The sequence below is a fragment of the Tamandua tetradactyla genome, chromosome 16 (assembly GCF_023851605.1).
Source record: "Tamandua tetradactyla isolate mTamTet1 chromosome 16, mTamTet1.pri, whole genome shotgun sequence".
NCBI classification, from domain to species: domain Eukaryota; kingdom Metazoa; phylum Chordata; class Mammalia; order Pilosa; family Myrmecophagidae; genus Tamandua; species Tamandua tetradactyla.
In genome coordinates this window covers 11,545,876-11,569,483 of record NC_135342.1, presented here as the reverse complement: position 1 = coordinate 11,569,483, position 23,608 = coordinate 11,545,876, and the positions used below count along the sequence as shown (strand labels likewise).

The window sequence follows — 23,608 nt, the reverse complement described above, 5'->3', positions numbered from 1 at the left end:
GGTTCTAAACTTTTATTAACCGGTGTCGGCAGAACCTCAGCTCAGCAGAAAGACAAGACTGAGCCCACTGCCAGCCTTTTTCTGGAGCTGCGGGCAACTTTTGCTTCCTTTCCTGGTTGCCCTGGAAACCTTCACTGCCCCACAGGCTCTGTCACTCACCCCATCGACTTTCAGGGGCCACCTGAGTGCCCAATATCCCCCCTGTCCCCAAAAAACGCGTTTCAAAGGGTCTGTGAACAGAGGAGTGGGGTTTAGGTTCTTTGTTGAAATAAAGGTGTAAGTGTGGGAATCCTTGAAGCTTTTATTGGGGGTGGGGAGCCCCAATGATGAACAAGATTGGGGTTCATAGGGGGGCTGAGAGAAAGCGGGCAGGGCTCAGGGGGGTTTTGAAGCCTTAGGAAGAAGAGGACTGGGGGTGTTCAGGAGAGTTGCTCTCAAGGGCGCTGGGTATAAAGGGATGAGGTGGTGGCCGCTGGGGTTGAGAGGTCTATAAGGTGACAGTGAGTGGACAGCTTGGGGGTGGAAGTGGCAGGCCAGCCTCTAGCCAGAGTCCTGCCTCTTCAGCCGCAGGGCACGGCCCCACTGCTCCTCTCCCGGAACCCGGGCTGGGCTCCCTTGGGACCACAACACTCCGGGCCCCAGGCAGCAAAAGCTCCGTGAATATCAGCTAAGCCCATGCAGGCTTCCAGAAGGCTGGGTGCACCGGCAAGGGGTGTGAGGGCTCTGGGGCTCAGGAAAGTTCTAGGAGTCTCTGGGGCAGCAAAACTGGATTTGAGGGACACCCTGGAGTTCAAGGATGAAGTCTGTCACCCACCTGCTGTTTAAAAGCTTTTCCTGCACTGGGCTGCACAGCCTGGTCCTGCATTGGACACTGGCTTGGCCAAACCAGTGATCAAGGCCACTTCCTGGCCACCGAGGGGCTTTGTATCACATCGGGCACTGGAGAAGATTGTTCAATGCAAGGAAATGCAGGGATTATTCACTGAACAGAACAGTATCTGATGCTGAGAAATCACTTGGGTTGAAATAACTTATATGCAGAGAGCTGGAAGAAGAGGACACGACCCTCGGCCCACTGCCAGGCAGGAATATTGGGACTTAATTTCTTTGAATCTTTGCAAGACCGTATGTTCTGCTTTTCAGACTGCCCTCAGCCTGCTTCTGTAATCAGCTACTGAAAACAAGCGCTTAGAGTCCTCTAAATCTACCCCCACCGCTCCTCAGACCAGCTCCTGCCCCGGGGCCTTTGTGCTGGCGGTTTTGGTTTCCTCCTCCTTTAGGCAAGGGGTGGGGCGGGGCTTTTTTTCTCTCTCTCTCTTTTATTTCCTTTGTACTTTTATCACACTTTCTCTCCCCATTATTTCCTTTGTATCTTTATCACATTTGACATCTCGGGAGTTGCATTCAGGATACCCCACAGTTCAAACTTGGGTTAACTCAAGGGGTACATTGCGGGAGGCCAGGCCAGGCTTTCTGTTTCACCTGTCAGGGTGGCCCCTAAAAGGGCCATGGCTTGGGGTTCAGGTTCTGGCCACTCTGGCCCGATTGTAATGCTCTGGATTGGCTCTGCAGGCAGGTTTCCTTCCCGACCTGCGCCCCATTCTGTTCTTAGCCTGCTCCTTCAGCTGGAGCAATTCCAACTCCCCCATTCCCCGGCCCGGCGCCCAATGGGGCTGCGAGAGAAGGAACCCAGGCCCGCTGCGTCCAAGTGGGTTTATTCATTTCCCGCGGGCCCCCCACCCGCTCAGGCCTGCATCACCGGCCGCGACTTCTCCGCCTGCAGCTTCACGCCAGAGCCCGCGAAGCCCGTGCCGCCCTGCGGGGAGACCGGGAGAAGGCCGCAGTGTGGGTGCAGGGCTCCACACAGAGGTCAGGGGTCCCACGTGGACCGCGGACTACCAAGTGGCTGGGGTGGGGCACCAGGGGGAGAGTCTGGGCTCCAGGGTGGGGACCCAAAATGGGGAGGGGTGGAGAGGATGGGGGCAGGCAGGCGCTCACCCGCTGCAGCACTATGATGTCACGGTCCGTGAGCTTCTCTCCAGTCACAGGGTCCACCATGTCCTTCCGAATCAGCTTCTCCACGCACTCGAGGGTGACCACGGCCCCACTGGGGTGCGGGGAGGGGCGGCCGGTCAGAGCCCCTGCCCGGAAGAACTGCCGCCCGCCCTCCGCCCCCACCCTGGGGCCTGACCCCCCAGACTCACGAGGGCCGCAGCACGGCGCAGGGCGTGGCGTTGCTCAGGCTGTCGCGGGTCACAGCGCACACGTAGCGCTCAGAGCGCGTGATGAGCCCCACGCGGTCCACGGAGCCGTCGAGGGGCGTGAAGTGCACCGGGGTCAGGTCGGACATGCGCAGCGGCTTCCCCGACATGGGGCAGGTCACGGTGCGCGACTGTGTGTGGGGCGGGAGGGGAGAGGGGGGTCAGGGGACAAGCGCTGGGGCCTTGGGTGTCCCCAGGGCGGGGTGTCCAAGTGGCAGGGAAGGGACCTCCTCCAAGCTTCTCGGTCCTTCCCAGCCACGGGGGCCCCAGGGCTAGCGCGGCAGCTCACCGGCTTCTCCAGCTTGGTGGCCTTGGCCTCTGGTGTCAGGGACGGGATCCAGAAGCTGGGCAGTGCCTTCTCCTTGTCCTTGTCCTTGTTTGCAGGGCCCCTGCTCGGCCCAGGCTGGGCATCGTCTACAGGACGAATGAGGCTCAGAGGCAGCCCACAGGGACGAACGGTCCCCATCGGGGTCCCCACCCCGCCAGGCCACTCCCTTGGCTCACCTGGGCAGCCCCCTGAGGGGGCCCTGGGTGTGAAGGGGTTGAGGGGCCGGCTCACGATGGCCGCCTCCTTCTCCAGGAAGCCCCGCACCTGGTCCTGCGCTGCCGCCCGCTGCAGCTCCTTCTGCTCCTCCCGCCGGGCGCCACGCTGCTTCTCGTAGGCCTGTGGGGCCGTGGGAGCTTGGGTCAACCTGAAGGAGGCGTTCCCTCCCACTTCCCTGGTGGGTAAACTGAGGCCCAGACATGCAGAGGCTGGTGCCTACCAGCCAAGACCCTAGCTCTGCAGAATAGCAACCCTGGGTTTGGCTCTACCTGTTAATAACCTTTTCCACCCACTTGGGGACACAGAGGCCACAGCCAGCCTCACCCGCTGTGGACTTGGTGACATCTTTATTCCTTGGCTGAAGACTAGTCAACAGCTTGGCTGGAACCAGGCTGCCGAGTTGTACCCCACTGCTGCCCCAACTAGCTTCAGTGGGCACCCCAACTGTTCCTGGGCCATGACAAGGTGACAAACGTGGCCCTGCCCATCTGCAAAACAAGTTCACCCACGGAAAGCAGGGCCTGGTTCCCAGGAACTCTGTGTGAACCTGGATCTGTGAGCATCTCCTCTCGTTTGGCCCTGCCAGTCAGGCCCATTTCACAGCTAAGGTGAGAGAGATGAAGGGCCGCCCATTCCCTTGGGGGGTATTTAGCAAGGGTCATGGGGATAGGAGACTTGCTCCCTGCTCTGGGACCTGCAGTCTGGTGGGGGAAGTGGGCACAAGTCACAAAGAGAGGCTGGGAGTCACATGGGCAGATCCCGGGGCCCTGGGACAAGGAGCAAGTCCTGTGCTGAAATGTGGAGTGAGGAGGATTTAACCTGGGGAGGTGGGAGGGGAAAGGTGCCCCAGGCAGAGGGGGCAGAGGGGGCAGAGGGAACAGCACGGGCAGAGGCCGGAAAGCAAATGGAGCCAGGACCCAAACCTCTGCTTCCAACTACACCCCTGCCCCCCACGCCCCCCACCTTCGTCTGCCGGGCGATCTCCTTCTTCTGGTGCAGAATGTACTCGAGGATGGCCTCACGCTCATACAGGTAGCCGTCTGGGCTGCAAAGAGAGGGTGGGGGTAAGCAGACCACAGGCCTGGCCCGGGGTGCCCAGCCAGGGGCAAGAAATCACACACCACACATCAGCCCCCCTGTGCTGGGCACCCACTAGCACCCCACAGGAAGTGTGGCACGGAATGCTCCGCTCAGCCCTCTGGTGAATTCTTGGGCCGGGATCACCGCCTTTTAGTTATTGTAGCATTATAGTATGTGCAGACACTTTGCAGGGAAGGTCCTTTGTGCAGTAAAGGGTTAACTCGGCAGGCCTGAGTTGCCCCCACTCTGCATGGCCCATCTCCTGGGAGTTTACCTCTGAGCCTCTGGGAAGTCCAGCCTGCTAAGAGTCTCTGTGCACCTGAAGCCACAGGCCAAAGCCCCAGAGTCTACACGAACGACGGGCTTTATGGTGGGGGCCTGGCTATTGAGGAAGCTTGGCCTCTGGAGGAGCTGGACCCTGAGGTCGGCCACATGGGCTGTCAGTCACATCTATAGGACCGAGCCCCGGTAAAAACCCTGGGCCTCCAGGCTCGGGTGAGCTCCCCTAGTTGGCGATAATGGGTGTGTTGGGATCACATATCGTTGCTGGGAGATTTAAGCCTGTCCACACGCCTTCCCCAGATAAGGACAACTGGAAGCTTCCGCCTGGTCTTTCCTGGACCCCATCCTATGTACGTTTTTCCTTTGCTGATTTTAATCTATGCCCTTCCACTGTTATTAACTGCAACAGGGAGTGTAACAACTTTGCCGAGTTCAGGAAATCAGTGACCCTGGGGCTGTCTTGGCAATTTACTCTCATCACCATCTCTAGAAATTACACCAATAATCAAGCACTTATTTAGTAGCTGCCCCAGGCGCCTTATACCCACTACCCTGTGGCAGCCTTTGGCCCACCCAAAGAGGCAAGGAATAGTAAGCGTGGCACACTGTGAGTGGGTAAGCAGGCAGGCAGCTTTCCAAGAACCTTCCACCAGGAACGAACATGTTCTTTTCCACACGCTACCAGATAGGGCCGAGACTCATACCCATGTCTCAGACAAAAACATGGAGGCCCTGAGGCCAAGGAGTTGGTCCAGGGTGCCGTGGCTAGCAAGCAGGGCAGTGGGCCAGCATGTGGCCCCGTCTGTGGGTCTCCTCGCCCTCCCACCGTGACCATCCAGCCTCGCTCCCAGCTCACGTGACGACAGGGTCGTGGCACGGCTGCAGAGAAAGGCAGCAGCAGTCGAAGTCCTTCACGGCATCACGGCTCAGTCGAATGTTCTGGGTTCCATAGCCTGAGGCCGCTGGGGACAGAGACAGACAGAGGGATGGAGAGACAGAGGGACAAGAGACATGCCCCTCTCCACGCCTGAGCGAGAGGGGCACACAGAGCTTGGGAGTGTGGGGCTCAGAGGCTGGCAGTGAAGTGTGTGTGTTTGGGGTAGAAGGGAGGACAGCAAAACCCCACCAGGAAGGCGTCAGTCCCCAGAGAGTAAGTGCCTGAGAGATGGACTGACAGACCCTGCCACTAAGTGGCCACTCGGTGGGGGCTCACAGCCAGCTCCATCCTGGCCCTGCTCAAATGCCTCGGCTTCCTCCTCTGGGAGGTGGTGACAGTGATTACAACGCCCCCCTCCCGGAGCTGTCGTGAGGACTGAGAGAAAGAATAGAAGGCCCTCGGCACAGCGGCGTACACGGAATGTGCTGGAAGAGCCAGAGCTGGGGTGACGTGGTTGTGGCTGTCAGGAGGTAGGAAAGATGGACAGAAAGCAAAACCAAGCAGCAGAGTGAGATGGCAACTGTGGGATATATTTGACCTCCCCTGTGACCCCAGGGCTCTCCCACTCCCACCTCCCCAGTACCTGTGTCTTTCTTCTTCTCGTGGTAGGTGTAGACAGCTCCTGCCGTGCAGTTCTTGCCGTGACGTGTCATCCTGGGGGAAGAAGGGACAGGTGCAGGGCTGTAGTGGCCAGGATGCTCCAGGCACAGGCAGGACATGACCTTGATGGCTTTGTCTGCCCCTCAAGCTGGAGGCAGGGATAGGTGGTTGGGGGAGAAACTAATGGCCAGTGGTTATCATGCCTCTTCCAGGAAGCCCTCCATCAAGACTTGCCCAAACTCATTTGTGTACTGAAAGGCAACCTTAAGCAACAGAACCCGTTTTGGGGGTGGGATGGGGTGAGAAGTATGTCCGTGCAATGTTAAAAAGCCTGTGGACCAAGGTTTGAGTCCCTGCTACTACTTCAGACTAACTGGGGTGGTTGGGTCATTTACACAAATGAAAAATGTCAAGGCAGATCTGTTTTTTGGGGGCTGGTAGGTAAGGAGATAATTGCTAAAATGCCCCTCAAATCCACTGCCCCCTTCCCTGCCATTTCCGTCTGACTGGCTCGGTGCAGGTGCTGGACCCAGGGTTGACCCAATCCATGCTTGCCAGTTCGCCACTGGGCAGTGATGGGCTCTCAGGTGGACCCATCAGAAGTTCAGAGTTGGGGCCGCTCACTGCCTCCCCCGTGCCTGACAGTGTGGGGAGAGACCCCAGTGCCCCTAGGGAGAGGCTAGCTGCTTTCCTCAGATCTTTCAGAGATACCTTGAGTCATGGGGTCGGTATTTATTTGGTGAAATATTTTCCCCTCCTATTTTAAGACAGATCCTACAGGTACCCAAGGGGCGCTTTCTCCTGCAAGCCCTTTGGGCAGTGCGGGAGCCAGGGAGGGCACCCTTGGTCCAAGGCAGGGCAGCCTGCTGCTTCCTTTTCTTCTCTGCTTGCTGGAACAGGTTGTCCTTGCACGCAGACCGCCCAGGTGTCCCGCCCTCACACCACCAGATTTTACCCATGCGGGTTATGTCCTCCCAGACCTAGTGGTCGCAAAGCCACACTGTGGGGTTTCTGACCTGCCCTCGCTTCACAGCCGTAACAGATGCAGGCAGTGTGCTCACGCTCAGCTGGCCAGTGGGCCCTCTATGTGCCTGCATCCTCGTTGCTGGAACCTGGGATTGCTCCCTTCCAGGGCAAGAGGGACCTGCAGGTGGGATGGCACTGAGGACCTTGAGATGGGGCTCCCCTGCATTCCCTGGGCTGGCACAGTGTCATCACAGGGTCCTACTAGGAGGGAGGCAGGGGGATGAGGCTACAGAACTGGCTCTGAAGGTGGAGGAAGGGGCCCTGGGCCAGGGCATATGCCTGGCCACTCTAAGCTGCAAAAAAACAGACACGGGTTCTCCCAACAGCCTCCAGAAGGCAGCAGCCCTTGACTCTGGCCCAGTGAGACTGGTTTTGGACTTCTGACTCTCTAAACTGTAAGAGAATAGATCTGTGTTGCTTTACGCCACTAAATAAATGTGTTGCAATCTGTTGCAGTGGCACTAGGAAACTAATGCAAGCTTATCAGGCATCAGGGGCATGCAAATGAAAACCTCACCCAGATACCGCTGCACACCTGCTGGAGGGTGAGCCTTAGAGAGCAGGAGGCGGAGCTACTGGGACCCCCATCCCTTGCTGGTGGGAGTGTAGACTGGTCCCAATCACTTTGGAAAGTAAATACAGCAGCCACTGAAGCTGGACATACGCTGACCCTATGACCCCACATTCCACTTCCAAGGTTAGACCTAACAGAAAGCATCCTTCTTTCTGCCACAAGACACATTCTAGAGTGCCTGGGGTGGCCCCAGTCATAATGGCCCCAAACGGGAAACCATCCCCCTGCCCGTCAGCGTGGAGCAGATAAACTGGGGTGGAGTTACAGAAGGGAAACCGCCGCCCGGAGCGGGAACAATGGCATACTGGCTCTCACAAAAGCCATGTCAGCAAAAGAAGCCAGACATGAAGAAAACACTGTGGACGAATCCACCCACACCAAGTCTAAAACCTCACAAATGTCATCCTGGCACTGGATGGAGGGAGAGTGGTTTCCTTTGGGGGTGGAAGGGAGACAGGGCGGCCGCCAGGAGGCAGGGAGAGGACTGTCTCTGGTGCTCGGTGCATGGACGGGTTCACTTTGAAAATTCACAGAGCTGTGTGGTTAGGGTTTCTGCACTTCCCTGTATGTGTTGCAACATGAACTAAACTGACACCCTACATCTTGGTGCACATAAAGCAGTTTCTCCCTCCCTGTCTTTAGGCTGCAGAGTTGTCCCTGGCATGGACGGTCCAACTCTGATTTAATCCAAGTCCCTGTGACAGCCGCAATGACAAAGCCTGTACATATGTCATTCGGCACACAGGCGAGGGTATTTGTACGCTATATTTCTCAACACGGACTTGCTGGCTCGAAAGGGAGGCACGTTTAAAATCTCATTAGAATCTGCCCACTGCCCTCCATAGAGATGGTTTGTATTAACGCGCCGTCCGACAACGTGGGAGAGCTCGCCTCCCTGCCTGCTGTGGGTGAGGCCCCTCCGGCACTGCGCTGCAGGGAGCACGGTGGAGAAGACATCTGAGATGACTGCTTCAACAGGGGACTCAGATCTAGGACATACATTCACTCTGCTATGACGTGACACACACATTCTAGAAATTGGGTTGGTGCCCAACACCCCAAAACTCTGTTAGTGATGGATAAAGAAAAAGACAGGAACTAATAAGAAACAGTAGGGCAGTTTTACACATGTTAAATGACTAGGAAATACTGAATAATCCAATGAATAAGATACTCTCCCTTGAAAAGGACCTCAAGCTTGCTGGTAGAAGTGGGTGTTGAACGGAGGGCAGCTTGGGAATTGTTAAGCGATTGGAGGAAGGCTATCTGAAAGCTGGAGGAAAGTTCTATCCCCACCAGATGGGGATGGGTGTGGCTTCCAGTACCGCTTGTGGCTTCCAACACTGAGGGGAACTGAGGCGGCTGGGAGATGGGTGAGGGGTGTGTGCGCCTTTTTCGGTTCAGCTGCATGCAGTTTTCTGCATTCACCCAGTCTTTCTTAAAGATGAAATTGTGTATAAGCAAATGCCAAATTGACATAATGCTCAAATTGTTCCCTAATATATCACTTGTGCTGGAATAAATTCCCGTTTTCAGAGCAAGCATTTATAGCGGAAGCTACTTTACAAGGAACTCCTGCAAACCAACAAGAAACAAACAGCTACCCCAACAGAAAAACGAGCAAAGGATAAGAGGCAATTTCTGGAAGAGACTCAAAAAACTACCAAGTGTGCAAAGATAAGCCCAAATGATCCTCAAATTAAAATGATAGGGTGGGCCACGGTGGCTCAGCAGGCAGAGTTCTCGCCTGCCATGCCAGAGACATGGGTTCGATTCCTGGTGCCTGCCCATGCAAAACAAACAAACAAACAAACAAACAAAACACCCAAACAAAAGAACTACAGGGAGATACTATTTCCCAACTATTTGGGGTGGGCACTTTGAAAGCTGGATAAGCCAAGGCTTGGCAGAGTCTGTGGGACATAGGAGCCTGGGGGCAGTGCTGGGGGCAGAGTGAAAGGGTCAGCCATCCTGGGACACAGGCTGCAGGACTTGTCAAAGTAAGCGTGAGCAGTCCCACTCATGGGTAGGTATGCCCCCAGATCCCCACCAGGGTGCAGGGCGAAGGATGCTCACTTCAGTGTTAATTACACTAGAGGGGAGTCGAAGGCAACTGGGTGTCCCTCGCTGGGAGAATGAGGCATAAGAGAGGGTGACGGCCATCTTGGGGGGCTACCTGGCTGTGAGATGGAACAGACAAGGTGTGGAGAGCTTTCTGGGCGGACCTTCAAGCCATCATGCTGGGTGAAAAAAGCAAGGAAGGAAACGAGACGGCTAAAGCAACGCCACGTGTGTAACTTAAATCTACAGGTCACAAAATGACAGATTTTTAAGAACACCCCCAAAGGATACACGTGGTGGTTCTTGGCAGGGGGGAGGGGGGGAGAATGGACCGGGCAATGGGGATAAAAGAGAATAAATAAATGAAACGAGAAGAGGGTGGCATGGTCTACCACAGGAGGATTACACCGTCCGGCCTCTGCCTGGGCTGGACCCCCAGGGGTTGGCTCCCCCCTCTCCGTGCGACTCTGGGCTAGTGATTTCCCTTCTCGGAGCCTTAGTTTCCTTTGGTGAAAAACGGGACCACCGTGGGACCTGGATCTCGGGGCGGACAGCTGTGCACAGAGCCTGGCACTCAGGGTGTGTGCTGCTAATATTCTCTCTGGCTGCAAGTGGGTGCTGGGGGGACACAACCAGGGGCCACACACATGTAAAAGGCTACTTCATTTTTGACCCCTGCTCGCCTTCAGAATGGGCTTTTCACACTGAAATTTGAAACACAAACCCCTTTGGAGAAACAGATCTTGCTCTCCCCCTACTGGCATCTTCCCTCAGAGGCCGATGGTTGCTTTCAGCATATTTACATGTGCCCGGGCCTGAAGGGTACAGGGTGATGGGTTCTGACAGTTGCACATGCCTGTTAGCTGCCCAGCGGGCAGCCCAGAAGGCTCCCTCGTGCCCTCTCCGCAGGGACCCAGCCCTGGCCGCGAGCAGAAGCAGGTCCTGAAATACCCATCATGGCCTGCGGCGCCCTCCGCCAGCCTCCCCTGCCCCTCCAGGCTGCTTGGGCCAGGGCCAGCAGCTGCCCTCGCCCCCCCTTCCGCTCCGGCCCCCCAAGGCCAACCATGAAGGTCGCACTGACTTCACTGGACAAATTCCCCACTCTATTCTTAGCTGTCAACTGCCCTGACCCTGTGCGGTATTTGGCACTGGGCGCCCCTGTCTCCCAGAGATGACCTTGGTGGTGTGTCTGTGTCCTCTGGTGTTGTGGACGAGGGACACTCCCCCAGGGAGTGGGAGGAGCAGGGGCAGGGGGCGCACTTCCCCTTGGCCAGGTGACAGCAGGAGTGACCCAGGGACACTGCCTGAGTGGCCGTGGGCTCAAAGGGAAGCTGCTTGCCTGGGGCAGAGGTTCTCAGAGTGTGGATTTCTAAGCACCTGGTCAAAATGACTCCCACAATAATTCTCAAATGTCACTCACCTCTGTCCCTCTAATCTCCCTGAGTATACAGTGGCTCTTCCTAGAGGCTGCCTGCCAGCTGCAGATAACATTCCTGAAGGCTAAATGAACATGAGCTTCTGTATTCTTGGGTTTTCAAAGGTCTGATCTAATTGCTGCTGGTAGATCTAAATTACATAAACAAAAGCTCTTTGGAGTTCTCAATTATTTTTTTCTGCTTTTTGGGTGATTTTATTGTGGTAACACATAGATGATGTAAATTATGCCATTTTAACCATTTTTAAGTGGCCAATTCAGTGGCATTACTTATATTTACACTGTTGTGTTACCAGCGCCACCATCTGTTACCAAACCTTTCCATCGTTCAGTAATTTTTGAGTGTACTGAAGTCCTGGAAAAAAGGAAAAGCTCTGAGACCCAAACATTTGAGAGTCACTGGCCAAGGGTCGAAAAGCTGGCAGGTGGCGGAGCCAGGGTTTCCAAACTCCGGAAGCTGAGCTTTTTACCCACCACTGGATGTCGCCTCCTCAGTTAAGTCTAGTTTCCAAACAGAAAATGGAACTGCTGCCACCTGCTGTCGCCGGCGTTTCAGAGGAGCAGTGGTGCCACCCAGAGAGAAGGAGCACCTGCGACCCCGAGGGTCAGCTTCTGTTTCTCAGCACCCCCGTGTGCCGGGGGAGAAAGTGAGGCTCACAGGGCGCATGTTGTCCCAGCCCCTCAGCTAGGAAGCGGCAGGGCCGGGTTCTGCAGGCTGCTCCCTTAACCAAATGACAGCTGTCCTCCTGGGAAGGTCACCATCCCAGAACGAAGGCCAACCCCGAGAGGAAGACTGCCTCGAAGGGTACTCACTGGCCCCAGCGCTGCCCTGTGAGGAGAGCCCGGGGGCCTGAGGCCAGCTGGGCCCCTTCTGAACGCAAGGGGTGATAGAAGGCTGCAGGGGCTTGGGCGCTGGCTGGCCAGGTTCAAACCCCGACTCTTCCAACAATGTGACCCAAGGGAAGTAACGCCACCTCTCTGAGCCTCAGTTTCCTCATCTTAGGACTGTCAGGCTGGGAGGACTAAATAAACCTCGTTAGAGGGTTAAGACGAAGGGAGCCGTGCGCGCTGGCCAGTTTTCATAAGTAAGTTTTCATCGTCTGTCGCTCTTAGTAGCTCAGCTGGGGCTTCCTTGTCCTGGCAGCCCCTAGCATGTGGTACTTCCCACTAGAGTCCAATTTATGCTTCTTTGTGAGACAGTTTGATCGTAATTCCACTACTGGGGGTGCTCTCCGGCGCGGGGGGGGGGGGGGCGGTGTCATCTAGTTACCCAAAGGAATCCACAAACATTTCCTGAGCGCCTACTCTATGCCAGGCACTGGGGACACTGCCCTGGACAAAATCCAAAGCAGTTGTCCAAAGCAGTCCCGATGCTTGCAAAGTCTGCAATACAGTGGGGGGTTGGGGGGTGGAGGGCAGGCAGGGGGTAAGATGAAGTAAAATGGATCATGCCTGTGGGTGGTGAGTGCTCTGAAGGAAAATAGGCAGAGGAGGGGGTGAGAAGGAGGGGCGCAGGGGAGGCGAACGACTAGGAGGGAGCGCAGGGGAGGGGGAGATGAGGAGGGGGCACAGGGGAGGGGGAGAAAAAGAAGGCGGGCAGGAGAGGGAGAGGACTAGGAGGGGGCCCAGGGGAGGAAGAAATAAGGAGAGGCCAACTAGGGCAGACCAAACGTTCCATAAACGTTGGGCGTGAATGGCGAGCCGACAGACCCACGTTTGTTTTAATTACTTAAAGTGGAGAGAGGGTAGCATGTGGTTTCATGAACCCATCACCTACAAATTGTCAGTTCATGGCCACCCTGCTTCAGCTGTTTCCTCGCCCTCCTCCCCATCACTGCCAGATTATTTGAGGCGAACTCCGGACACAATATTATTTCATCTGTGACTTCTTTAGGATTTGCCTCTAAGTCAAACATTGCTCAGGAGAAACACCACGCAAGCTACATGTATACCTTTACATTTTCTAGTAGTCTTTTTCATAAAAGGGAAAAGATACAAATGAAATGAATTTTAGTAATATAATTTAGTTAACCCGCCTGAAGCACTTGATATAAAACATTTGTGAGATACTTTACGTTCTGTTTTTCAAACTAAGTCTCAGAAATCTTGAATGTGTTTTACATTTACCAGCACATCTCAATTTAAATGGACACAAAACTCCCATCAGAAATATCCATGCTGTATTTAGGTTCCATAAAATCTACAGTTGCAAAAACAGATTCATATACCGAAGTTGTCCCAAATTTATTTAAAAGTTTTCCAACAGCTGCATCATTTATCAGCGCTGAAATTTAAATTCATTAAGATAAAAAAATTAATTAAAATGAAACAAAATAAAAAATTCAGGTACTCTGTCATAATAGCTGCATGTCAAGCACTCCAAAGACTCCTGGGGCTGGCAGCTGTGCCCAGCACTGTGCTTTTAGAAGACAGGGGCCACAAAGCACCGTATGTTAATAATTCCTTCCCGGCAACTGTGAGCCAGGTGTGGTCTGATTTCCCTGATGATCTCCCAAATGTCTTTTTTTTAAAAAGCTTTTTTTTTTAATTGTAAATTTAACATATATACAAAGCAAAGAAACAGAAAAGCACTCTTCAACAAGTAGCTACAGGACAGATCCCAGAGTCTGTCATGGGCTACCTACCATCCTCCCAGATTTTTCCTTCTAGCTGCTCCAGAATATAGGAGGCTAGAAGGAATAAATACATATTTTTTTATCATCACAATCGACTTTCCTGTGAAAAATAACATATATATAAAAAAGCAATATATTTCAAAGCACAGCACCACAATTAGTTGTAGAGCAGATGTGAGTTTGGTATGGGTTACCATTCCACAATTTTCGGTTTTTACTTCTAGTTGCTCTAAGATACTGGAGATCAAAAGAAATATTAATACAATGATTCAGCAGTCATATTCACAGATGTCTTTTGCTGCAGGTGTGAACCCAGAACCCGTGGCCCTTGACCTTTTTGCAGGACCCCAAGGAGGGGGCAGAGCCTCTCCCTGGGGTGACATGCGGGCCATTGGGGGGGGGGCAGAAAACCTCTGTGTTCAGGAAACCCAGAGGATCAATTACCCTCAACAAAATCATAGCCAGTAATCTGCTGTGAGGAAAGTGGTCCAGACAGGGACACCCCTCAGAGCAAAGGGAAGGTCTTAGAGGTTCGGTGGGCAGGCTCGAGTGGGCGCGAGGAAACGAGCATGGAGACGTAGGACCCGGCAGCGTGTGCGCCCGGCCCTGGGACTCCTGCCCGCTCCCTCCTCTGCCCTACAGACCCAAGCTCAGGTCTCCAGGCTGGGTTAGGAGCTGCTGAGTTGCCTGTGTGAGAGCCCCCAGGCTCCCTACGTTTCCCTCACCAGCCTGGGAGAGACTGTGAAGGTCGGTGTGGGTCAGACTCCAGGCTGGGTCTCGACATTGCCTAGCAACAGAGATGTCACGATCGGCTTAACTGGGGGCACACGTGCTGACCAATGATGGACTCACCAATCCAACTAGCTGTCATTCACAAAAGCATTCAAAGAGCAAGCATGACCATTGCATCCCTCAAGCACTTAACTAGTACCAGGTCCTGGTCTGAACTCATTCAATCTCCTAAGGTAGGTTCTTCCCACTTTACAGGAGAAGAAACTGAGGCCCAGGAAGAGTAACTGTACTCTCTGTCCTCGGACTGTCCCTTGATGGACCAGCCACAGTGATCTTTTCCAAATGAACTTTAAGTTGCTCTTTTCAGCTGCTGCTTGGGCATGGTTCAAGGTAAAAATCAAACTGCTTGGATAATAAATGTAGGGGGAATGACAGAATTGGAAAACCACCACTTTGTAGCCCCAAATGAAATAAATCATTTGATTTGGGCAAAAGGTTAACTTAAATCTAATCAAGCCTCTAGATTTAATTTTCTGATGACAGGAAATCAAGGGATATGGCAGGGACTGGCAAAGTCTTTCTATAAAGGACCAGAAAGTAAATGTTTTCAGGTTGTGGGCCATATGGTCTCTTATAGATACTCAGCTCAAAAGCAGCCACAGACAATATATAAATAAATGGGCATGGTTGGGTTCCAATAAAACTTTATTTATGGGCAATGACATTTAATCACATGTAATTGTCACATGTTAGGAAATAACATTCTTTTTTAAAAATTTTTTCTAACCATTTGAAAATGTAAGATCCTTCTTAATTTGCAGGCTGTAAGAATTTTTTTCTGGCAGTTATAAATGATATAGCTGATAAAGACCTGATCTGGAATAAATAAAGAATGGCTACATCTCCACAATAAAAAGCCAAATAACTCAATTTAAAAATGGGCAAAGGAAAAAAAATGGGCAAAGGACTTAGACATTTCTCCAAAGAAGATAAATAGCCAACAAACACATGAAAAGACAATGACATTATTAGCCACCAGGAAAATGCAAATGAAAACCACAGTGAAGTATCACTTCACACCCACTAGAATAGTGCCAAGTGTTACGTTAGCAAGAATGCAGAGAAATCAGAACCCTTATACATGTCTGAATGGAATGGAAAATGGTACAACTACTTTGGAAAACAGTCTTTGAGCAATTCTTCAAAAGGTTGAACATTGAGTTACCCTACAACTCAGTAATTCCACTCCTACACTTATACCCAAGAGAAATGAAGACCTATGTCCACACAAAAACTTGTCAAAAACAGCTCAAACGTCCATCAACTGATGAATTCGAAATGTGGTATAAAAATACAATGGCATATTATTCAGTCATAAAAAGGAATAAATGTATCAGCCTGTAGCCGATACAGGCTCTAACTATGCTAAGTGAAAGAAGCCAGACACAAAACACCAACATAATGTACCATTTCATTTTTGTGAAATGTCCAGAATAGGCAAATGCATAGACAGAAAGCAGATTCATGATTGCTTGGTATTGGAGGTTGCGAGGAAATGGGGAGTGACTCCTAACAGTTACTGGGTTTCTTTTGGGGGAAATGAAAATGTTTTAAAGTTAGATTGTGGCTATGGTTGCACAACTCTGTGACTATACTAAAACAACAACAACACTGAATGGTACGCTTGAGATAGGTGAATTATATGGTATATGAATTACAATCTCAATAAGCTGGTATTAAAACAAAACAAAACAGGAGGAGAGCAGGATTTGGATTGGGTTTGCTGGCTGTAGTTTGCTGTTCAGATAGCAAGATGGCTGGGAGAGTAACAGACCCAGTTTCTTCAACAAATCAATTACATCAAGAAAAAAACAGGGTGGGATGGTATACTATTATTCAAATTCAGGAGAGATTTATAAGACATATCAAATGCCATGTATGAACCTTGAGTGGATTCTGATTCAAGCAAACCAAGTAAGTAAAATGATGCATTTTAGAGACAATCAGAGGGCTTGAATATGGAGCAAGGAATGGATATAATTCCAGAATTTTGGGTGCTTCTGTAAAGTGTGAATACGGTATCGTGGGCATGTAAGAAAATGTCCCTGGTTTTTACATATGTATCCTGGAGCATTTGGAGGTGAAATGTCATGAGGTCTTTAAAAACAACAACAAAACACCGATTCAGCAGATATGGCAAAATACTAATAACTGGTAAACTTAGGTGGTTGGGATTCTTATACTATCCTTTTATTTTCATATATAATTGAACATTTTCAAAATAAAACGTTAAAATAAAGAAAACTGCGTAAAGGACCCTGCAAGATCCAAGTTGACAATGAATCTGCAGCACAATCAGGATGTGAAATCCAGGAAGGGTCGACCCCAAATCTCTACAGGTAAAATGTTAAACTCTACAATAAGTCCAAGAGGGAAAGAACTATACAAAACGTGCAGAGAAGGCGGCGGCGGCGACAGCACGATTCAGCTTTCTCTTCCGTCCGCCGCCCCCACCACAATCGGGGAAACTGAGTCCAGGACAGCGGTTCTCCCTACTTAACTTCCACTCCTCAGAGCCCCCGAAGTCCCGGTCCCCTGCGGAACCCCGGCTCATAGCCTTCTCCTGCGGAACCACAACCCCCGTGACACTTTGCGACTGAGACCTGCCCGATGGCCTTTTAGCTACCTCCAGGGGATGATGGGAATGGTAGTTTCGCGTCAAACCTGGGGCGCCGGGCGCGCTCTATTAACGAGCGACAGGAACTCGTGAATCCGAGATCTTGCCAACGTCTGCCTCAGGGCTCTAGTGCTCAAGCCTGGCGAAAGGTCATCCCAGCAACAGTATCTCTCCACCACTTAGAACTCACCTCACAACCGAACGACTCCTCGTTCCTTCGTCGCTTCTTCGCCTGTGCCCCTACGCCGGAAGGGAGCGCTATTTTCCCTCTCCGCTCCACCCACTTCCGCCCTGGAGGAGCTTCCGGAAGTTGAGCTGCCCCTAGTTGCGGAGGTGCCTCTTCTGGCTTGGTAAGTCCCTCTTTTCTTCTCTTCTTCCCTCCGGAAACGTCAGTGGCACTCGAAGGTTCCGGTTCACGAAACTGGTGAACTGTGGGCACGTTTAGTATGAATTAGGCTTTTTTCTGAGCGGGTGATTTCCTGCTCGGTCCCAGGTTTGGATCTCCAAGCACGAGTTTTAAAGAATAATCAGTTTTCTCGGAGACTGGGGAGCCTGCTTCCCCAAGTATATCATCTACTATTGTTGCTGCATCGAAAGAAGAAGTGGAGAAGGGGGGAAGTCCTCGGTCCCCATTTAGTAAACTGAGCAATTAAGAGACTCAGAAGTCAAAGGCCGTTCGGATGATCCTCAGGAAACAGGAATTCAGGACGGCACCGCCCAGCTATCCCCAGGGACCAAGGCATCCAGCTCCCGCCAGTTTCTAGATATCTAGCGACTCTAGATATTTAGGAGCGGAGGAGCATGTCCAATTCCTTAAGTGCCCCAGGGTATCGGAGACTCGGGCCTTTTTAATGGGGCCTGGACGCCTCCCTCCCCCTTTCATATTAAAGGTCTCTTTAAATACTTTGTCCCTTACCTGAGTCCCGCCCAAGGTAGGTAATCGCAAGCCCCGCCCCTCTGCCAGAAACCGGGACCAGGCCTAGTTACTGGGAGCAGGTCTCCCCTCCTCCTTCTCCTCTCCCCTCTCCCAGTCCCCCTCTTCGCAGCTGGCCCCAGCTGGCCGAGAAGATCCTTCCTTAAAGAGGAGGGGGCAGCGCTCACAGGTCTGGGCAGGTAAGTGAGATTCCTTGGAGACAGAGCCTGGTTTGGAGATCCCGGCACCCTGCCCCTCTACGACCCAGAAGTTTGAGTCCTCAGGACCAGGAGTCCAGGACCCCAACCCCCTCGTCCTCTGGGTCCAAGGCCTTTGCTCTGGCCTGGCCTGTAATCTTTGACCTCTGTGGGTGGATGCGGCAATGGACACAGAGAGAGGAGAGGAGCGTGTACATGGAAATCGCCAGAGGAGAAGGAAACCCCAATGTCCGTTGTCATGAACACCAAAATCTGTCCTGGGGACAGGGGACACAGTAGAGAGAGACAAGCTCCTTGTTCTGTCTGGTCTTTGGAGGCACACTGCCTTCCCTTGGTTCCTGCCTCTGATACTTGCAAACTTGCCTTGGGCAAGTGATTTTACCTCTCAGATTCTTTATCTATAAAATGGGAATAACAATAGGGCTGATTTGAAAATTAAAAGGAGTTGATATGGAGAAACTGCTTAGAACCCTGCCTGCCACTGAATACAGGCCATGCAGGTTTTTGCTAGATGTTCTATATTTCACGGGCCACCCAGCCCTGTCTGTGAGGGCTGACCTCGTTCCCCAGGGGCTGAGGTCCTTGTTTTCTGTGCACCTGCTTCCAGGTGTCCACAAAATATGAGGGGCCACCCCTCTCTGCTGCTGTTATACCTGGGACTGACCACCTGCCTGGACAGCACCTCCCCTAGGGAGCGTGACCAAGGTAAGGGTTCGGGGGAAGAGTTGGGTGGCCAAGAGCTGACCCCTGCCTCTCCTGACCCAGCGCCCTTTGCCCCTGCCCCCTCCTCCCTCAGACCCAGGAACACAGGCACCCACCGTTTCCTACCTCGGACCCAGGGGTCTGGGCCCCCAGGCCCCCCACCCTCAGATCCCTCCTCCTTCAGACCGTGAGCCCAGGCCCTGGGCTCCCTTCTCCCCCAGGACCTCATGGCTCCCATTCCCCTTCGGATCAGGTTCCTCCATGTCTTAGGTCCCAGGGACCCTCCAGCTCTCTGTCCCCCCTTTCCTTTGGGCCCAGAAGTCTTCCTGAGCTCCCCAGGGGCCCAAAATTTCCTGGGCAGCCGCCGGCGGATCCCACGTGCCAATCACTGGGACCTGGAGCTGCTGACACCGGGGAACCTGGAACGGGAGTGTCAGGAGGAGAGGTGCTCCTGGGAGGAGGCACGGGAGGTCTTCGAGGACAACACCCTGACGGTGAGGGCCTGGGGACCCTGGGGGTCAGGCCAGCGGCTGCTCCAGGCCCCAGGACCTCCCGTGCCTCCACTCCCCCCTCCCTCAGCCTCAGAAATCACCGGGGGCTAGTCTGGGGTGCTTGACTGTCCCAGTTGACAAGCTGCCTTTCCCCTCCTCCTTCACTCCTACCCCTTCAAGGAGCGCTTCTGGGAGAACTACAGCTACAATGGCAAAGGAGGTGAGTGGGAGCCAGGCGCCCTCCTGTGCTGTGCAGCCGAGGCAGCCCCTTCCCACGGGGGCCTGACCAACATCCCCCATCCCCAGTTACTTCCAAGAAGCACCCCAACCACCGCCCCAGTTCTGTGCTCCCCGAGTTGCTGAAGGTGGCTGTGAAAGGAACCCCCCAGCCTGAGATGCACTCAGAAGACACCCCATGTCTCAGGAATAGGGAGTGTAGGTGGAAGAAGGGGTAAAGGACCCACCTGGATCCTTCAGTGGAACCCCAGACCCTTGGGCAGCTCGGTTGCCAAGGGGGCTGTCCCCTAGCAACAGCCTGGCCACCTTCACCTGTCCAGTCCGCTCACCCCCACCCCTCCTGTGAGTTCTGAGACCCCATCTTGGCTGCAGCCTTGTTGCTAAGGGGGCTGCTCCCTAGCAACCGGGCCTGGCCAGGCTGGCTGGGAAGCAGCACTACCTGGCTGCCCGCCCCTCCCCCACAGCCCCATCCCAGCCTGGTTGCTAAGGAGGCCTTCTCCCTAGCAACCAGGCTAGCTGGGACCCAAGGCCTCGTGCCCACCGGAGCACTGGAGGACCCCCCTCTGGGCACCAGAGCTCCCCTCCCCCTTTGAGGTCTGGTTGCTAGGGGCGGACGCACCTTAGCAACAGGCCCCAGTAATGGGCTGGAGCCCTCAATTGGCTCCTGGTTGCTAGGGGAGGGGACTCCTTCCCATAGCCCTGGCCAGGCGAGTGGCTCCACGCGGGCACCTGACATGTCAGACTCGGGAGGCCCTGCCTGCCCCATGCCGCTTCCCGCTCGGGGGTGGGTGGGGGAGCCTGGGATTCCCCCTACCCAGTGCTCAGAGGTGGAAGCAAGGCCTAATAAGGGCTCGCAAAGCCCCTGTGCCCCTGTACCCCTCAGAAAGGGGGCCTTGGATGGCTAAGGGGCTGCACCTTTGAATGGGGCCTCATGAACACCAGAGTGCTCATTGGGGTGGGTGGGTGGGTAGGGTTTCCAAACGCTTCCAATGATTTTCCTAGGCTTCTGGTAAATTCAGAAGCCATCCTGTGGACTCCACTTTTCCTTCAGAGCTGAGGCCTTTCCCCTCCATGGCCTGGTGGGCAAAGAGGGCTGCGTTCCAGTGTGTGTGTGGGGGGTGCCAGCGCAAATACAGAGTGCCCAAGTTAAATGTGAATCTCACCTAAACAACGAATAATGTTGGTTTTTTTTTGTCTGTTTGTTTGTTTTAAGGATAAGTATATCCCCAATATTGCGCAGGATATACTTACACTAAGAAATCTTTCATTCTCTCATCTGAAACACATTTAACTTTGCTTATTTCTCATTTGTTAAATCTGGCAACCCTAAGTATGCGAGCATCTTGAAGCCTAAAGCTACCTGAGTTCCCCACCTTACCTTTGGCTACGCCTCTGTCTCCTGGGATCTCGAATCCCACCCACCCCCGCCCACCCATACCTAGGGCCTTGTGACATGGGGCTGCGGTGTTGCTGTCTTTTCAAGGCCCCAGAGGAGGCTTTCACTGGCCCTTTGTGCGTTTGAATTCGTTGAACTTTCACAACCTGCGGGGTGGAGATTATTGTTCCCATTTTATGGAGTGGGAATTGGAGGCTGGGAGGAGGCCGCTGAGCCTGCAGGGACCACAGGGCTCTGCTGGGCTCCACAGCGCTGTCCTCCCCCCCGCAGGGAGCCACTGAGGCAAGGACTTTCCCCCGCAGGGCGTGGGCGTGTGGATGTGGCAGGCCTGGCGGTGGGGCTGACCTCGGGCATCCTCCTCATTGTCCTGGCCGGCCTGGGAGCCTTCTGGTATCTGCAGTGGCGGCGGGGCCGCAGTCAGCAGCCATCCTGTCCCCAGGAGTAAGAGGGCTTTGGGGGGCTGGTGGGGGGGTGCGTGGGTGGAGGGTAGGGTGAGCTGTGGAGGGAGGAAGCGTCTCCCCCAGCGGGTGGGTGAAGGATGCGGGAGGGGGCCGTGGATGCTGCTAAAGGACCTAAGGACATGGTCCAGCTGGAGAGCAAGTCTGGGAGATTGCTTGTGTTCTGGTCGTCATGTCTGTGGGGTGTCTTTGTCCCTGCCATTGTGTTGACTTGGCTGTTTGTCTGTCTGCCTGCATCCTCGGTGCCTGGCATGAAGTAGGAGCTTTGTGTCTTTGTCCGTGTGGGATTGTCTGTCTCTGCCGATGTTGTATCTGGTGAACCTTTGCGTACCTTGTGGGTGGCTGTTTGTGTGAGTCGTCTAGGTGTGTCTCACTTGGTGGGAGGGTGACAGGGTCATTTGCTGAAGCTAGTGGGTCTGGGCTCTTTTAGGAAGAGTTTAGAGTAAGAGTGGATCTTGAGCTGTTGGTGACAGCCACTGCGTGGGGTGTGTCCCCCCTCTGGATCTGCCGATTTCTCTCTGGCAGGCCGTTTCTGCCTGTGTCCTGCCGTCTGTCTCTCCATGTCCCTCCAGTTGCTGGTGCTGTGGTGTGTGTGTCTTAGCGCCTGATGATTTTTGTCGTCCTGTCCACTAGAAGACAGGGTATGGGGTACCCCTCCATTTCTCTGCCTCTGCCCTCCTAGGTCCTCTCCTGTTCTCCCGTATCTTCCCTGGAGGTTCCCCCACCCCCACCCCGCCCCCCTAAACAGTGCACCTTCTCTGTTCCCAGGGCCGGGCTCATCAGTCCGCAGAGCCCCCTGACCTCCCTGGGCCCACCGACGCCCCCGCTCCCACCCCCACCCCAACCTCCAGGTCTTCCCACTTACGAGCAGGCGCTGGAGGCCTCTGGGGTGCACGACGCACCTCCGCCCCCCTACACCAGGTAAGGGGCGGGGCGCCGAGGGGCGGGTAGGTCGGGGGCGGGGCATTGGCTCAGGGGCGGGACCTGGGACGTTGGGGTCACTGTCTGGGGCGGGGCTTGGAGTGCAGGGGCGGGGCCCGGCGTTGAATGAAGCATTATAGGCGGGCGGGGCTTGAGCCCAGAGGGCCCTGGGATTGGCTGAGACGTCCAAGGCGGGTCGTGGTGGTCGTGGTTGAAGGGAAAACCGCCCAGTCTTTGACGTCTCCCTGTCCCTTCCCTTTCCAGCCTCCGGAGGCCTCGTTGAAATGCAGCTTCGGAGCCCGGGTCCCCCACGCCGTGCCCCTGATTCACACCGGATTCCGGAAGCCCCCGGGCCCCTTAGACTCCGGAGCCGTGCTTGGGGAGGGGTGGGTTGGAGTGGGGGTCGTCCGGTCCGAGGCCTACCCTGGCACACGTGTTTCCGCCGTGTACGGATCCGCACATGGCCTCGGCCAGCGTGTTCATATGTTCCGGCCCTTCGCGCGTCCCCCACGCTCTCCTGACCCTGGGGACCGGCCAGCCCCGCCCCAGGGTAGGCGCGCCCGCGTGGGAACAGGGACCCTGGCGCACTCGCCGGGTCTGCGGCCAGCGCGGGCGAGCAGATGTGGCCGCTCTCCAGTGTCACGGGCCACGTAGAGCTCCGTCTGCACAGCATGTCTTCGTGCGCTCTCCGCGCGCGCACAGGGGCACTTCGCAACCCAGGGAAAGGGTAGGGGGCGTATTTGCAAGCGCGCTCGGTGGAGGTAGGCTCGCATCGCATCCGGGGGAATGGACTTGAGCTAGTCCCCTGAATAAAAACCCTTTGGAAAGGAGACCAAAGAAAGCTGAAACAATGCAAAAATAAAAATAAAAACCTAATGAACTGTATCGCGCGTTCCCTGGCGCGTCTGTGCGCGGCGGAGCTGCCTTTCTGTACAGAGGCTGCGCCTCAACCCCAGGCCCTGCTTGCGCTCCGTCTCTCTCTCTCTCTTTTTTTTTTTACATTTGCACGGGATTGTGGGAGGAAGCGGAGCGCAGCCAGACACCCCGCCGCCCGCCCCCCTCCCCTCCCCCTCCCCCAGCCGCCTTGTGCAAAGATGGCTGCACCGTGAGCGCAGAGGAGGAGGAGGAGGCGGCGGCGGCGGCGAGAGAGCGAGCACCCAGCGCCCGCACCCACCCCGGGGCCGCCCGGGACGCCCCCCCGCCCCGAGCGTGCGCCCCCCCCTCCTGCAAGCGCCCGGGCAAAGGCGGAGACAGCGGGGTCCCTCCTCCCCCCCTTTCCCTCCTCCAGGGGGAACCCCCCTTCCCCCCTCCTTGGCTCGGCGGCTGCACCCCCTCCCTCGCCCGCCCCTTCGTCCCTGTCCCCTCCCTCCCCCGCCCGGGGCCTTCCCGGGCCTTCGGCGGCTGCAAAGAGAAAAAGAGAGAGAGAG

The 23,608-nt window shown here is 54.6% G+C and overlaps 2 protein-coding genes across 13 annotated transcripts; one reads left to right on the top strand and one right to left on the bottom strand.

The window, feature by feature from the left end:
• Window positions 1–1,700: 1,700 nt before the first annotated feature.
• NOSIP (nitric oxide synthase interacting protein) lies at window positions 1,701–19,759 on the bottom strand. Of its 3 annotated transcripts, XM_077131126.1 has the most exons (10): window positions 19,634–19,759; window positions 17,036–17,274; window positions 5,688–5,758; window positions 5,024–5,129; window positions 3,769–3,850; window positions 2,766–2,925; window positions 2,551–2,675; window positions 2,205–2,392; window positions 1,999–2,107; window positions 1,701–1,816 (listed from the first exon to the last, which is right to left on the bottom strand). In XM_077131126.1, the coding sequence occupies exons 3-10, from the start codon at window positions 5,755–5,757 to the stop codon at window positions 1,745–1,747; spliced, it is 912 nt and encodes a 303-aa protein (XP_076987241.1). In that variant the 5' UTR covers window position 5,758; window positions 17,036–17,274; window positions 19,634–19,759; the 3' UTR covers window positions 1,701–1,744. The 3 variants fall into 3 exon arrangements, with proteins under 3 accessions (XP_076987241.1, XP_076987240.1, XP_076987242.1); XM_077131125.1 differs by lacking the exon at window positions 19,634–19,759 and having other exon boundaries at window positions 17,036–17,700; XM_077131127.1 differs by lacking the exons at window positions 17,036–17,274; window positions 19,634–19,759 and adding an exon at window positions 16,893–17,029.
• PRRG2 (proline rich and Gla domain 2) lies at window positions 16,907–23,066 on the top strand. 10 transcript variants are annotated; one of them, XM_077131137.1, is made up of 7 exons: window positions 16,909–17,195; window positions 18,584–18,681; window positions 19,000–19,172; window positions 19,350–19,389; window positions 21,105–21,243; window positions 22,029–22,181; window positions 22,446–22,595. In XM_077131137.1, exons 2-7 carry the CDS (start codon window positions 18,597–18,599, stop codon window positions 22,462–22,464), a joined length of 609 nt encoding a protein of 202 aa, XP_076987252.1. In that variant the 5' UTR covers window positions 16,909–17,195; window positions 18,584–18,596; the 3' UTR covers window positions 22,465–22,595. The 10 variants fall into 10 exon arrangements, with proteins under 10 accessions (XP_076987245.1, XP_076987252.1, XP_076987244.1 ...); XM_077131129.1 differs by lacking the exon at window positions 19,000–19,172 and adding an exon at window positions 17,339–17,958 and having other exon boundaries at window positions 16,911–17,195; window positions 22,446–23,066; XM_077131135.1 differs by having other exon boundaries at window positions 16,914–17,195; window positions 18,997–19,172.
• The last annotated feature ends 542 nt before the right edge of the window (window positions 23,067–23,608 follow it).

Excerpts from the sequence above, each read along its gene's own strand:
- NOSIP (XM_077131126.1), bottom strand. The coding sequence starts at position 5,757 with ATGACACGTCACGGCAAGAACTGCACGGCAGGAGCTGTCTACACCTAC. Across the intron at positions 3,851-5,023 it reads TGCCACGACCCTGTCGTCAC|CCCAGACGGCTACCTGTATG; the intron begins GTGAGCTGGGAG and ends CTCTCTTTGCAG. Across the intron at positions 2,926-3,768 it reads AGATCGCCCGGCAGACGAAG|GCCTACGAGAAGCAGCGTGG; the intron begins GTGGGGGGCGTG and ends ACGGCCCCACAG.
- PRRG2 (XM_077131130.1), top strand. The coding sequence starts at position 18,597 with ATGAGGGGCCACCCCTCTCTGCTGCTGTTATACCTGGGACTGACCACC. Across the intron at positions 18,682-19,349 it reads CCCTAGGGAGCGTGACCAAG|GAGCGCTTCTGGGAGAACTA; the intron begins GTAAGGGTTCGG and ends TACCCCTTCAAG. Across the intron at positions 22,182-22,445 it reads CCTCCGCCCCCCTACACCAG|CCTCCGGAGGCCTCGTTGAA; the intron begins GTAAGGGGCGGG and ends TTCCCTTTCCAG.